This window comes from Vulpes vulpes, chromosome 11 (genome assembly GCF_048418805.1).
Source record: "Vulpes vulpes isolate BD-2025 chromosome 11, VulVul3, whole genome shotgun sequence".
Taxonomy (NCBI): Eukaryota; Metazoa; Chordata; class Mammalia; order Carnivora; family Canidae; genus Vulpes; species Vulpes vulpes.
The window spans coordinates 17,787,499-17,801,720 of NC_132790.1; the positions used below are offsets into that span (position 1 = coordinate 17,787,499).

Consider the following 14,222-nt stretch of genomic DNA (forward strand, 5'->3'; position numbering starts at 1 on the left):
GAAAGCTCATACTTCAGTTAAATAGTGACATAATTTGAACTTATTTGTTTACGTTATGTCTAATGCCTGTGTTGTCCAGTCTTTGGCGACTGGCAGAAGCTTCTTTGGTTTTCTAATACATCTTTTTGTACCTCAAGTCCTGTTTGAACATAATTCCATGATTCTGTAGAAAAAGAGTTATTCATCTTTGAGTTTACATAAAGATAGGTTTGCAATGCTTGATTAATTTTATGCCTCTAAAATATGAATGACATCATTTGGCCTGTGAGATAGTAGATTTATTTTTGTAACAAATCTTTCAGATCAATTCATAAATGAGAAGGAAATAAATGTGAGTAAACATTTGTTCTATTTTGGTTTTTAAGCTAAAATGATTAGAATTCAGCCAGCCAAAAAGAAATTAAATTTGAAATCTAATTCTTGTCAAGAAATTTTGCATGCAGCTATTCAACCCATTGTTTTAGAATCGCTGTGGTGAGAAAGTAGAACATTACTTTGGCAGATGTTGCATTTGGTAGGTTGGAGAGTGGAAAAGAAACTCAGTGAGTAATAGGAACTTCTGTGCATTCTGAGTATAGCTCCTAAATACATCTAAGGTAATGGATAAAGCAGAAACTGGAGCAAAAAAGTACTCAGAAGTCTACATCAGTGTCAGTGATATGATGAAAATATGATTTATTTTGAGAAATTGATGGAAAATTTAAGGAAATGCTTTCTGAGCAGAGTTAAGAAAAAGATAATTGTTTTTGGATCCCCCAAAAAACCATCTTGAAAATGGGAAATTTAGTATGTACCAATTCTGTTGAAAGTTTGTAGATAGACATATAGTAAAACTTGAAGGATATGGTAAGCATGCTTTTAGGAGTACTGTTTATAAAGAAGGAACTCAGCTACACTTGAAATAAACCTTCACATTATGAACTCTTCTTTCAGTTTCTTATAAAAAGTACTATAAAGTCAGTATTCTTAATGCATGCATAAAATAATGCCTTACACATCTTGTGTGGGACTTTTCTGCCCCCACAGAGAGAAAACGTTATTTTTCCTACACAGTAAGGCTGTTATTTGCAGATCTACTCGACTGCTCTGAGTCATTGATGGTTACAGGCTTTATATTTAACTTGAAATGCAAATTGTTTTCTTCTAAGGCCTAAAGTTAAATCGTTTTGCAAAGTGTTTGTAGGTACATTCTGAGTTTTCTTTGTCTTGCCACCTATACTTGAAAAGCAGAGTCTGACATTTGTAAGAGGTGTGTGTGTGTGTGTGTGTGTGTGTGTATGTGTGTGTGTTTAGTGGCCTCAGTTGAATTCCTTTTTCCCTCCACCTGTCTGGAAGGCACTTTTTATAAATCTTTTCCAGTGCTTGCTATTGCGAGTTTTGATCACAGCAGGAAAATTTTTTCACACAACTTTGATGAAAGGTCATACTTATTGGGATGACTTGCCCATTTTTTCTATCTAAAATCTTAGAATATGCTGTCGACACTACCTGGGATAAATATAAGTATAGCATTTAAGATTTTTGCATTTATTCACAAATAAGATTGGCTTGTAAGAATGCCTTTCCCTTTTTTGAGAACACTGCCCTGGTCAAGTTTTGATTATTCGTGCTGAGTAAAATGAACTGGATGGCTTTTTATTACTCTGAAATAGTTTATATGGGAATCATCTGGTCCCTGAAAGTAGGAGAGAACTCTGGTAGAGAACTTCTTGAATGAAATGATAAGTACTATGAATAAAAATGAAGCAAGGTAAGAGGACAGGTGAATGGGCCTGCAGTTTCAGATGAGGTGGTTAGAAAAGTTCACTCAAATGAGCAGAAACCACCCTGAAGAGAGGGATAAAGTCATGCAGATGTCTGTAGGAAGAGCATTTTGGGCCAAGGAAACAGAATAGCCAAAGCCATGAGAATGGAATATGGTTGACATATTTGAGGAATAGCAAGAATGCTAACATATCTAGAGCAAGAGAGATGATGTAGGATGTGAAATCTGAGTGGCAGTGAGGAGTCCATGTATTTGGGACCCCATAGGCAAAAGTCAACAGAAGTACAGTTCTTTGTCCTATTCATCTTAAATTTTATTCTTTAATCATGCTTTTCCATTTTTGATTTGACTGCTCATGTATATTTTTATTCTTTTTTGTTTTTTTTAATAAAGGTTTAAGAATATACATTTTTTTAAAGTACTGCTTTGCTTGCACTCTACAAGATTCATGGTCATAAGTCCCATGGCCATCTCTAAGCTACAGAAGAGGTTGGGAAATGGAGGATTTTTGATGAGTACATTGTGGCCCTGGTCAAAATTAGGATTCTGTTAAGTAAGGAACAATGGAAGAATAAATATTAGATAAACTACTAGTCATATATTTAATAAAGTCCTATTGCCTTGAAGATTTTCCTATAGATTCTATGCTATGCAAATTGTTACCAAACATTGTAAGATGGAAGATATCCAACTTGTTTTATGAAACCAGCCGGAAGCTTGTATCAAAACCTAACAAAGGAAAATTACAGACCAGTTTAACTTAGAAATATAACTGAAACCTCAAAATACAAATGTATCCATTTTCTAGCATTAAAAGAATCATCCATCAGGATCATGTACGGTTCATACTGTAAGTGCAAGAATGCCTTAATATTGGGAAACCTTTTTAAACAATGCAAAGTATCAAAAGATCCAATAAGAAAAAATATGATAGGGGAGCCCAGGTGGCTCAGCAGTTTAGTGCCGCCTTCAGCCCAGGGCGTGATCCTGGAGATCTGGGATCGAGTCCCACATCAGGCTCCCTGCATGGAGCCTGCTTCTCCTTCTACCTGCTTCTCCCTCTGCCTATGTCTCTGCCTCTCTCTCTCTCTCTCTCTCTCTCTCTCTCTCTCTCTGTCTCATGAATAAATAAATAAAATCTTTAAAAAAAGAAAAAATGATAATCACAATAGATTAAGAATTGATAAAAGGTAGCACTCATTTATGATTAGAAAACTAGTCTTCTACAACTAAAACTAGAAAGACATTTCTTTAAGGACATAAAGATATCTAACTTCCACTTCTGGTCAAATTTATTCCAATTCAAAAGGCAAAAGTATGTTCCATATGTGCCTAGCCTTATCAGTCTGTGACTGCATAATATACTTTTATGTAATATCTGAAATATTATGGTAAAAAACCATCATAATGTACTCCTAGTTACTTCCATAAGTTTGTCAAAATATTCTCTTATATGTACTGCAGAACACATTTCTCTCTCCTTTCTCAGCTCATGTCTTTCCAACTTGCCACCATATAGCTGCCAATAACTTTAGTTCGCCAGAATGTTAGGCATACCTGTTTCTATGCTGAGGGAAAAATAACACTCAATAGTTCCCCAAAATGAAGATACTTCTAATATTGACTTTGAAATTTTAGGAATAAGTAGTTTTATAAAAATCAAATTATCTACTCCTTTGTCAAAGGTGTTAATATGAATTACTCTAATAATAAGCTGAGTGAGGTTTAAATTTTGAAACCACAGTAATAAATGTTTTACACCAATATTTTTAAGCCTTATTTATTTATTTATTTATTTATTTATTATATTTTTGCCACAGACCACATCAAGAAGGGAGGTGGTGGTGGATAGGTGAAATAGGTAAAAGAGATTAAAAAATACAAACTTCAGTTATAAGTCACAGAGATATAAAAAGTGTAGGATAAAGAAATATAGTTAATAGTATTATAATAGCATTGTATGGTGACAGGTGAACTAGACTTATGATGATAATTTTGTAATATATATAAATGGTGAATCATTATGTGATGTATTTATTTTTTTTAAAGATTTTATTTATTTATTCATGAAAGACACAGAGAGAGAGAGAGAGAGAGAGAGAATGAGAAAGAGGCAGAGACACAGGTTGAGAGAGAAGCAGGCTCCATGCAGGGAGCCTGATGTGGGACTCTACTCCGAACTCCAGGATCATGCCCTGGGCCGAAGGCAGGCGCTAAACTACTGAGCCACCCAGGGATTCCCTTATGTGATGTATTTAAAACTAATACAATGTTGTATGTCAATTATACTTCAATAAAAATGTGTCTTACACTGTGACTGAGTCCATATACATACACAAACCTTTTCTACATATATATCTGTATAATTAGAAGTTTCATAGAAGTTACCAAGGATCTATACAAAATACTCATACTATCCTCTTAGAATTTAAAAAAAAAATTGATGTCAGCCCACCAAATTGATTTCCTTAGACTGTGCGTTTCAACAATTTTATGGTTCTGAACAGAGATGATTGTTTCAATTGTTAGGTAAATAAAATGTCTGGAGTTCAAGAATTAAATTTTGAAGGATGACAATCCATTGGTTTTTAGAAATATGTCCTAATTTTGCCATAAATAGTAACTTTTCTTGTATAGACAGGATGCTTTTGGTGCTTGTTGCTTGTTTTTCTCTGATTTATAGGAGGGGGTAGAATAAAAAAGAACTTTCTAAATTTTGATTTCTTTTCTTTCTGCAGCTCTCATGTGTGAATGTAAGTGCAGTGCATCATTACTCTAAGGACCTCACCAACAGGAAGTTACAGTTTTCACCATCAGCTGACCTTATCCCTATTGATCTGGTTTTGTTCCTCAGAGTGGAAACCCCTTTCTTTCAACTTGCTTTTGTTGCAAAAGCAAATGGCCAATAGTGGCTTTGGCAGAAAATCCACACAGTGCCCCAACTGTTCATCTGCTTCTAAGAAAGGTGGACTTTGTGTATGTGCCTGTAAAACAAAGCTTTCTCCAATTTCTGTGGTGGAAATGTCCCAAGCATCAAATATTGGCAGCTCAGAATTTATGGTTTTACCAGAGAGAATAAAAGAAAACCAAACCAGCATAGATATGGCCTCTGGGAAAGATATGGTAAATATTGAAGATTCTCTATCCCAACACAAATTGATACTCCATTTCCTAATCCCATCCTTAGCTTCATCTGTATCCCTTGGGGTTTCATCAGCTAAATTAATTGGCTTCTTAACTATTAAAGGGACATTCTTTCTTACATAAGAGGTGAGCAAAATTGGTTAATAATTTCTTTTATGGTATTTCCATCCACTGCCAAATTAGTTATTTGCCAGGATCATTAATAATTTGGAATGTTATTCCAGCTTCTTTGTTTTTTAATGGCTTATCCAGAAATGAATTAGTTTTCAAGTTGGATTAAATGTGAATTTGGGGGCATTTTCTTCAATAGATGCAAAATGGGATTTATGGTTGTAGTCAAACATAGGGTGATTATTATTTAAGACAATTCCTGGTTATCTAGATGGAATATCAAATATACTTTGTAAAACCAATTTGCATTAATTACAATCTATGAATGACTACCTGGTTGGACTGCTTTGGGTGTATTCTACCTTTATAAAGAAGCAGTGTGGAAGATTGTAGTTGATACAGAACAACTTTGGTAAGTTTTTAAAAAGTTAGGTTCTCACTCCTCAGAGTTGCACCTTTGTCAGATTTTCTCCATAAACTGTCATTTTTGATTTGTGTTATGGTATAGTCATTGCCGTATAGGCATCACTGAGTGTATTGTTACTATATTACCTTCGTTCAAAAGATGTTTTGTGAATGTTTGGTCAATAATTTTCTATATATAACCTACCTGAGGTGACTTTAATGTTTTGAAACAAGGGTGATTGAGAAAGCTCTAAAGTTTCCTTCTCTTGTGATTTTAAACAATCATCAGGTAAGTTCTGTTAGATTTGTGAGACAGGTTATCATATGGACTTGCCTGGATTCAGGGGATTAGATTAAATGGCTGACTTCATGTGGTCTCTTAGCATAATGAGCCAATGAATCATATAGGGCTTAGAATTTGAAAAAGATGATAAATATCATAGCACACATTAAAGATTTGTGATTATTTAAATTAGGGTTCTTATTTTGTCAAGATACAAGCATTTTATATTTATACTGAAAGCATATCTTAATATTTTTATTCTTGGTGTAAGCCCTCAAAAACCTCAAATATGGAGAGAAAAACATCTCAACAACAATGGAGTCGGGGCAACAATACAGAAGGAAAAGTTCCTCACATTAGGATGGACAATGGAGCTGCTATTCAGGTATATAGAAAGCAAGATGAAACTGCTAGGAATGTCTAAGTCAATAGTTAATGGCAAAAATGATTTAAAAATTAGTCTCTAAGGAAAGGAAAGAAAGAAAAGAGGAAATTTACGTTTCAAGTATGTCAAACTCTTTACAAAAGAATATGAAAACTAATGATTTCTTCTGTTTATAGAGGACCAACTAGCCTTTAATTAAAGCAGAGGGCATTTTTATTAGCTAAAATGAGTACATTTTGGTCTTCAGCTCTTGCCTGTTGCTGAGAGCAATCTTGGAGTCTTTATGTAGACCTCTTCAAAACAGAGAGACCAGATGACTTGAGATGGTTTGGCTGTTCATTTCTTTGATGACTAGTAGTGAGGCCAGAATTTCCCTTGTGGACCCCTCCATTTTTTCTAGCTTGTGATTGAATGGATACCATTGTGATTCTCCCAAGGACTCTAATTATTATGGATTGGATATTCTTATTACCCTTTTAGAAATTAAAATGTGTTCCTTTAACATCAGATTAACAGAACCAATAAGAACAACTACAAGAAGAAAATTGCATTGATGTTAAATAACTTAAAAATGTTCCAGGAGGTATTTGGCATTTTACTTGAAACAATCAGAAAAACTTCCTGAGTACTTCTAACTTGAAAAGTTTAATTTTCGCGCTTTAAATAAAAGGCCTGTATTTTTTTTAATCCACAAATTTACTGAGTTTCGAATTTAGCCATAAGAGCTTTTATAAAAGCAAAATGTATTCATTGTAAAATAGTAGGAAAAAATAGAAAAGTGAAAAAAAAGTAAAAATCATGAGCCAGATATAACCAATGTTAACATTTATAATCTTAGTTTTTTTCGGTGCATATATTAAGTGTTATTTTATTTTTATTTTCAGTTTTTTCCTGTTTTAAATTATGAAATATTTCAAATATATACATATTTTTAAGAAATAACCTTAACTGGTATAATTGAAGTTTTTCTCCTCCCATTAAATGGACAGGTTCGTTTTAAAGTTTTTAAACACTTTAGAAGAGTATATAAAAAAAAAAGAGTTATACTCATCCAAAATTCTACTATCCGGAGATAACTACTCTTAATATTTAGATGACCATCTCTCCAAATACCAGTATTGGCACCCTCACATGCACACATTTTCATAATGGGATCGTATCATATGTGCTTTTTCACACTCTACACTATATCATGGATTTCTATATCAATAAAAATAGACCTACATTACCATTTTTAAAACATCCTCTTAAAATTATTATCAAGAAGTCATTTTCTCCTTATTTTCACAGATGTAATGATGTCAAAGCAGTTAGTTGAAGAAAAAGATTAGTTTATGAAACCAGTTGGACAGTTGGGCTGCTTCTATATCGATTCCTCATTTAAAAAATCCCATTTAAACATTATTAAAATACTGTGTCCAGGTTGTAGTTCTATATGTTTAAAGAGCAAATGGAAGTTCAGTTTTTAAAGGGTAAGAAAAATTGGGGAAATGGTTATAGAATTTAGATCATTTTGTTTGTGGAAAACAAAAAGGATAAATGACCATTTAAATTGAAATTTGACTCATTTTCATAATAGGTAGTTGGGACTTGCATATAAATATGATAAAAAATAAAATGTTTTGTCTTATTTTAGTCATCTTAGTTTTCTGACTGATTCTCACTATTAAGTGGCAGTAGGAAGAAAGAGGAGCCAAAGTAATTACAAATCATTGCAAGTAGTGCCTTGGGGACCATCCCTTGGGCAGAATATACCCTGTATGAGTCTAGGAGTTGCCATTCATGACATTCAGGACTATAAATCCAAAACTTTTCCTCTAGAGTTCAACTCTACATAGCTGTCTGTCACTTCTCTTACAGGTGTATATATGTGGAAGGTTTCTGACTTGGCTTGCTGACTGGATTTATTGATTGACTCATTCATAACAAATTCACTCACTCATTCCATATTTGCACTACTGGTCCTTTGGAATGCCTTCCTTGCTTTGCTTGGATTATAGAAAAAAAGTTCTCAATTACTTGCCTTTGTTCCCTCACATGCCAATCTCAGAAGCTGCCTCTTTTATAATGTTTTCCCTTATTCTCCCAGTATTTTAGCTCTGGTCTCTGGCCCCAATGTTGTTTTGTTGTTTGTTGTTTTTTTTTTTTTTTTAATTTAAGACTTTACAATTTAAGTGATAATCTTGTCTCTTGAGTAGATTACAGATTCTGAGAAAACAGGAATTGTGTTTTATCCCATTTTTGTTTAAAATATGTGTCACAAAAGAACTATCTGAACAAAGTCTAACATATTGAAGCTAAACAGTCCTTCCTTCCTTTCACTTTTCCTCCTATGTGCTAAGCATGAATATTTTACCTACAAAGTTTCAGGGTAGGCTTTTTAAAGGAATCAAAAGGAACAGCTTCTTAAGAAGTTTCTAGACTTTTTTGGGAGAAAAACACGAACCAAAGTGTTTGTAAGAAAGAGAGTAATAGTGCTTGAGGACCAGTGCATATGTGCTGAAGGAAGTCAAAATAATGGAATAATCACCATGGTGCAGTCGTTCAGGGAACCCCTTCACGAAGCAGGTAAGTAATTAGTTGAGCATTGAATCTTTCCTTATACGAGTAAGACAGGAATGTAAGCAGCAGAAAGTGAAGACTAGCAGCTAATTTATCTGGTGTGTGGTAAAGGTGAAAGTGGTTGCAGAGAGATAAAGTAGCATCTCCAGAAAAGGACCTGGCTGCTGCACCAGCAGAGGCTTCACTGAGTGGCGTTTCTTCAGCTGTTTTGTCATGTTCTAATCCCCAGGCATGATATGTCCAGAAACTCTTAATGCCTTGATACTGATTTAGATCAAGGAGACTGACTTCCCCCTCAACCAAATTCACAAGAAATGGAAATATAAATGAGTAACTTGTTTGTTATTTTACAATGTGAACCAGGATGCTGGGTGTTCACAAAAACAGTGCATTCTTTTAAATATATGTATATATATTATATATCATATAATATTATACATAATATTAACTTTTATTGAGTGCTTACTATGTCATGCACTATGCTTTTTTAAAAAAGTTGAATTGTAGTTGACATACAATTTTATTAGTTTCAGGCATACAACTCGGTGATTCAACGTTCTGCTCATTTCACTGTGCTCATGATGATAAGTGTAGTTACCATCAGAAGTTAAATAGTAAGCAGAAGGATTCTTGGTCCGGATAGTGTTACTATGAATGGTTTTTATTTTCTTCACAGTGCTGACTTATATTAAAATTTCTGTCAGATATTGCTTTTTCCAAAACAAAAGGAATAAAACAACAAAAGCAATTTTTGATAGAAATAATGAAGATAAAGTATTACTTGATAAACAGAAAAGCAGTATTCAATGGTTAATATGTGTTGATTTTATAGTATAGCTCTCAGAATTTGGAGATAATTTCTCTAGTGTATGTGTTTTATACACACACACACACATTAATATTCCATTCCTCCTTTTTCTTACAAAGATGTTTCCATAATATAATAGTTTGTAAGAAATTCATTTTTATACTTTTGAGGTTTTTCGTATTTCTCCATTAGGATTTTTATGGTTTTCCACCAAAGGACGTTTAATGAAATTTGTCAAAATTTATTTTTGGTTAATTAAGATGTGTTTATTAATATTAAAGCAAATATGTGGTATCTTCTATTTGATTTTACCCTGGAGCAAAAACTCTCTTCCCTTGGGTAGATATCTGTCAGTATTATGTGTTCATTTTTAACACCTGATGAGTGGCAGAAAGAGACAAAGGAGCTCTTATTTTTTATCCAGGAATTCTATACCTTTGGAAGAATATTGGGACAGGGGAGCTTTGGAATGGTCATTGAAGCTATAGACAAGGAAACAGAAACTAAGTGGGCAATTAAAAAAGTGAACAAAGACAAGGTAAGAATTATTAGCAGCAGGACACTGAGGACACAGTGCCAGGGCAGGGTGGGGTGGGTGGTATAGTTGATACAGCTGACCCAAAGGGCAGGCCCTGGGCTATTGCCCTGGAGAAGTGTGGCCATTTCCCTGGCCTTCTGGGAAGGGACCAGTTCTTGAACTCAAGAAAACAAGTGCTATCTGAGAAAAGCAACTGAAGGATTAACTAGCATAACCAATATAACCAAATCAGGGTAAAGTTTTCTTTTTTTTTTTAATTTTTTTTATTGGAGTTCAATTTGCCAACATATAGCATAACACCCAGTACTCATCCCGCCAAGGGTCCCCCTCTGTTTCAATCACCCAGTCACCCCCAAACCCCCGCCCACCTCCCCTTCCACTACCCCTTGTTCATTTCCTAGAGTTAGGAGACTCATGTTTTGTCACCCTCACTGATATTTTCACTCATTTTCTCTCCTTTCCCTTTATTCCCTTTCACTAATTTTTGTATTCCCCAAATGAATGAGACCATATAATGTTGTCCTTTTCCGACTGACTTATTTCACTCAGCATAATACCCTCAGGTCCATCCACGTCGAAGCAAATGGTGGGTATTTGTCATTTCTAATGGCTGAGTAATATTCCACTGTATACATATACCACATCTTCTTTATCCATTCATCTTTCGATGGACACCGAGGCGCCTTCCACGGTTTGGCTATTGTGGACATTGCTGCTATAAACATTGGGATGCAGGTGTCCCGGCGTTTCACTGCATCTGTATCTTTGGGGTAAATCCCCAGCAGTGCAATTGCTGGGTCGTAGGGCAGGTCTATTTTTTAACTCTTTGAGGAACCTCCACACAGTTTTCCAGAGTGGCTGTACCAGTTCACATTTCCACCAACAGTGCAAGAGGGTTCCCCTTTCTCCACATCCTCTCCAACATTTGTTGTTTCCTGTCTTGCTAATTTTCCCCATTATCACTGGTGTGAGGTGGTATCTCATTGTGGTTTTGATTTGTATTTCCTTGATGGCAAGTGATGCGGAGGATTTTCTCATGTGCTTGTTGGCCATGTCTATGTCTTCCTCTGTGAAATTTCTGTTCATGTCTTTTGCCCATTTCATGATTGGATTGTTTGTTTCTTTGCTGTTGAGTTTAATAAGTTCTTTATAGATCTTGGATACTAGCCCTTTATCTGATAAGTCATTTGCAAATATCTTCTCCCATTCTGTAGGTTGTCTTCTAGTTTTGTTGACTGTTTCTTTTGCTGTGCTGAAGCTTTTTATCTTGATGAAGTCCCAATAATTCATTTTTGCTTTTGTTTCTCTTGCCTTCATGGATGTATCTTCAAGAAGTTGCTGTGGCCAGGTTCAAAAAGGGTGTTGCCTGTGTTCTCCTCTAGGATTTTGATGGAATCTTGTCTCACATTTAGATCTTTCATCCATTTTGAGTTTATCTTTGTGTATGGTGTAGGAGAATGGTCTAGTTTCATTCTTCTGCATGTGGATATCCAATTTTCCCAGCACCATTTATTGAAGAGACTGTCTTTTTTTCCAGTGGATAGTCTTTCCTCCTTTGTCAAATATTAGTTGACCATAAAGTTGAGGGTCCACTTCTGGGTTCTCTATTCTGTTCCATTGATCTATGTGTCTGTTTTTGTGCCAGTACTACACTGTCTTGATGACCACAGCTTTGTAGTACAACCTGAAATCTGGCATTGTGATGCCCCAGCTATGGTTTTCTTTTTTAAAATTCCTCTGGCTATTTGGGGTCTTTTATGATTCCACAGAAATCTTAAGATGATTTGTTCCAACTCTGAAGAAAGTCCATGGTATTTTGATAGGGATTTCATTAACTGTGTAAATTGTCCTGGGTAACATTGACGTTTTCACAATATTAATTCTTCCAATCCATGAGCGTGGAATATTTTTCCATCTCTTTGTGTCTTCCTCAATTTCTTTCAGAAGTGTTCTGTAGTTTTTAGGGTATAGATCCTTAGGGTAAAGTTTTCAGCGTGAGTTGAAATTAAGGGCTGGTTCTCAGTATGTGTAGTTGTAGACCTGTGGGCTAGGGATGGCTTAGCTAGGTGTAAGTCTCAGTACTGTCTCCTGATGTATGCGGTTCTGAACGACTTTTCTCCCATCCTTTCCTTTCCTTTGATTCTCTATTTCCTCCTGTGGTTGTTCATCCTACCTGCTCTTCCAGTTTGAACCACTTTTTCAACAACTATGAACTATACTGTTCACTTGTAGTCACTCTGTTCCTCACCAGGTTTCTCCTGGAGTGGACAATGAGTGGGCTTCTATTTAAGGGTTATGCAGCCAGTTACCTATAGATAGTCATAATCTTGTCCACACATATTGATGATGAACACTTACAAACACCAATATAGTAAAATAAATTTATATAGTCATTATATGAATTGGACAATATATTACTGCATTATATACAGGTCAAGCCATTTGGGGAAGGAGGTGAAGCAGAGTTGAGACTGATATTAGGAGAAATTGTGGTAATTTTCCACATCTAGTCTAGGTAAGAATTCACTCCTCATGGTTACTTTTTCTCTTGAACCTCTAGGATAAACTTAAAATGTGATTTTCATCCTACTTCGATAGGGCATAGTGGGCAGGTGGTTTCCTATTCACTCCTTAGATTAGTAATGTTTGAAGAGTAGAGACAATCGGAAGCAGGGATGGCCCTAGATAAAATTTTAACTAGGTAAAGTTTGACCTGTGATACAGGTCAGATACAGGTCTTTCCCGTACTTTAAGAACTATTATGTATTCTCCAAGCTTGCTGGGGGCATGGGGAGGGGTGGGATAAAATTTTTTTTATCCTTTTCAAGGATATATATATGTTTTTTTTACGATATTCAGATCAATTTCTTTTTTAATTTAAATTCAATTAATTAACATATAATGTATTATTAGTTTCAGATGTAGAGTTCAGTGATAAATCAGTCTTATGTAATACCCAGTCCTCATTACATCATGTGCCCCCCTTAATGTCCATCACCCAGTTATCCCATCCCCCCACCCATCTCCTCTCCAGCAACCCTCAGTTTGTTTCCTATGATTAAGAGTCTCTTATGGTTTGTCTCTCTTGCTGATTTTGTCTTATTTTATTTTTCCCTCTCTTCCGCTATGATCTTCTATTTTGTTTCGTAAATTCCACATATGAGTGAGATCATATAATTGTCTTTCTCTGATTGATGTATTTTGCTTAGCAGGGATATTTTTATGTGGAGGATGGCAATACTTTTCTTCAGATAAGGATAGTAATTTAGGTATCAATAGAGATGATGATTGGAGTGGTGCTGAGGGTAGAAAAAAAACCAAAAAACCCTTCCAGAATTTTTTAGATGACTTCATAGAAAATCAGTCGCACCCTGATTTGTGCTCCCTGGGGTGTGCCTGCTTTTGCCTTTTGCCATCAGGTATGGTTAAGGGTTACATGTAAGGAGATAAAGCTAGAGATAGATTGGTCTGAAGGAAAGATACCTCTCTCTTTCTCAGGTAATTTTGAAGCCGAGGGTATCAGGCAGTGATATATTGCATGGGTAGGTATAGAATCTCACTGCCTATTATTTCTTTTATATATAAATATATATACTTTATATATAAGTATATATAAGGTATATCAAAACAAAACAAAAGAAAAACATTTTGTTTTTATCTTTTCCAAATGATGCCCCTGCCAAGTAGATTTTGGTTTTATTATGCTAACATTAAAGGATTAACAGGAGTTTGAAAGAAATACCAAGAGGCATATTCAAAATTGGAATAATTCTGTCAGGAGACAGAGACCATGTTGTAGTTAATTTAGAGAAACAGTCCAAGAAACAGATGTGGCTTGAGGCCAAATCATATATAACTTATAATTGGACAAAGGAGAGAAAGACCATAATTTAATCTAATCATGGGAATAAGTTGCATGTGATCTTTTGAAAAAAGAACTTCTCCAGAAAAGTTAGGAAAAAAGGAACATTCTCCAGAAAATGTAGGAAAAAATGTAAAACTAACTGTAACTTTTATAATGAGAGATGTAGTAGTGACATTCATATGTGAAGTCTCTGTGTCCTCATTATTAAAGGCTGGAAGCTCTGCTGTGAAGTTACTTGAACGGGAGGTGAACATCCTAAAAAGTGTGAAACATAAACACATTATACATCTGGAACAAGTGTTTGAGACGCCTAAGGTAAGGCTTAATCAGGTGCTGCATTTTGAAAGTTGTCATTG

At 35.0% G+C, this 14,222-nt stretch overlaps 1 protein-coding gene across 10 annotated transcripts in view; it reads left to right on the forward strand.

Annotated features, from left to right (window-relative positions):
• The window catches only part of STK33 (serine/threonine kinase 33), a 145,681-nt gene that overhangs the window by 75,283 nt on the left and 56,176 nt on the right, over positions 1-14,222 (forward strand). For 4 of the 10 annotated variants that reach the window (XM_072725723.1, XM_072725720.1, XM_026008308.2 and 1 more), the window contains 4 exons: positions 4,504-4,888; positions 5,980-6,093; positions 9,888-10,001; positions 14,077-14,181. In XM_072725723.1, the coding sequence (XP_072581824.1) occupies positions 4,664-4,888; positions 5,980-6,093; positions 9,888-10,001; positions 14,077-14,181 (558 nt within the window). In that variant the 5' untranslated portion in view covers positions 4,504-4,663. Of the gene's footprint in view, positions 1-4,503; positions 4,889-5,979; positions 6,094-9,073; positions 9,270-9,887; positions 10,002-12,418; positions 12,517-14,076; positions 14,182-14,222 lie in introns of those variants that run through there. The other 6 variants (XM_072725722.1, XM_026008309.2, XM_072725724.1 and 3 more) reach the window with 6 other exon arrangements.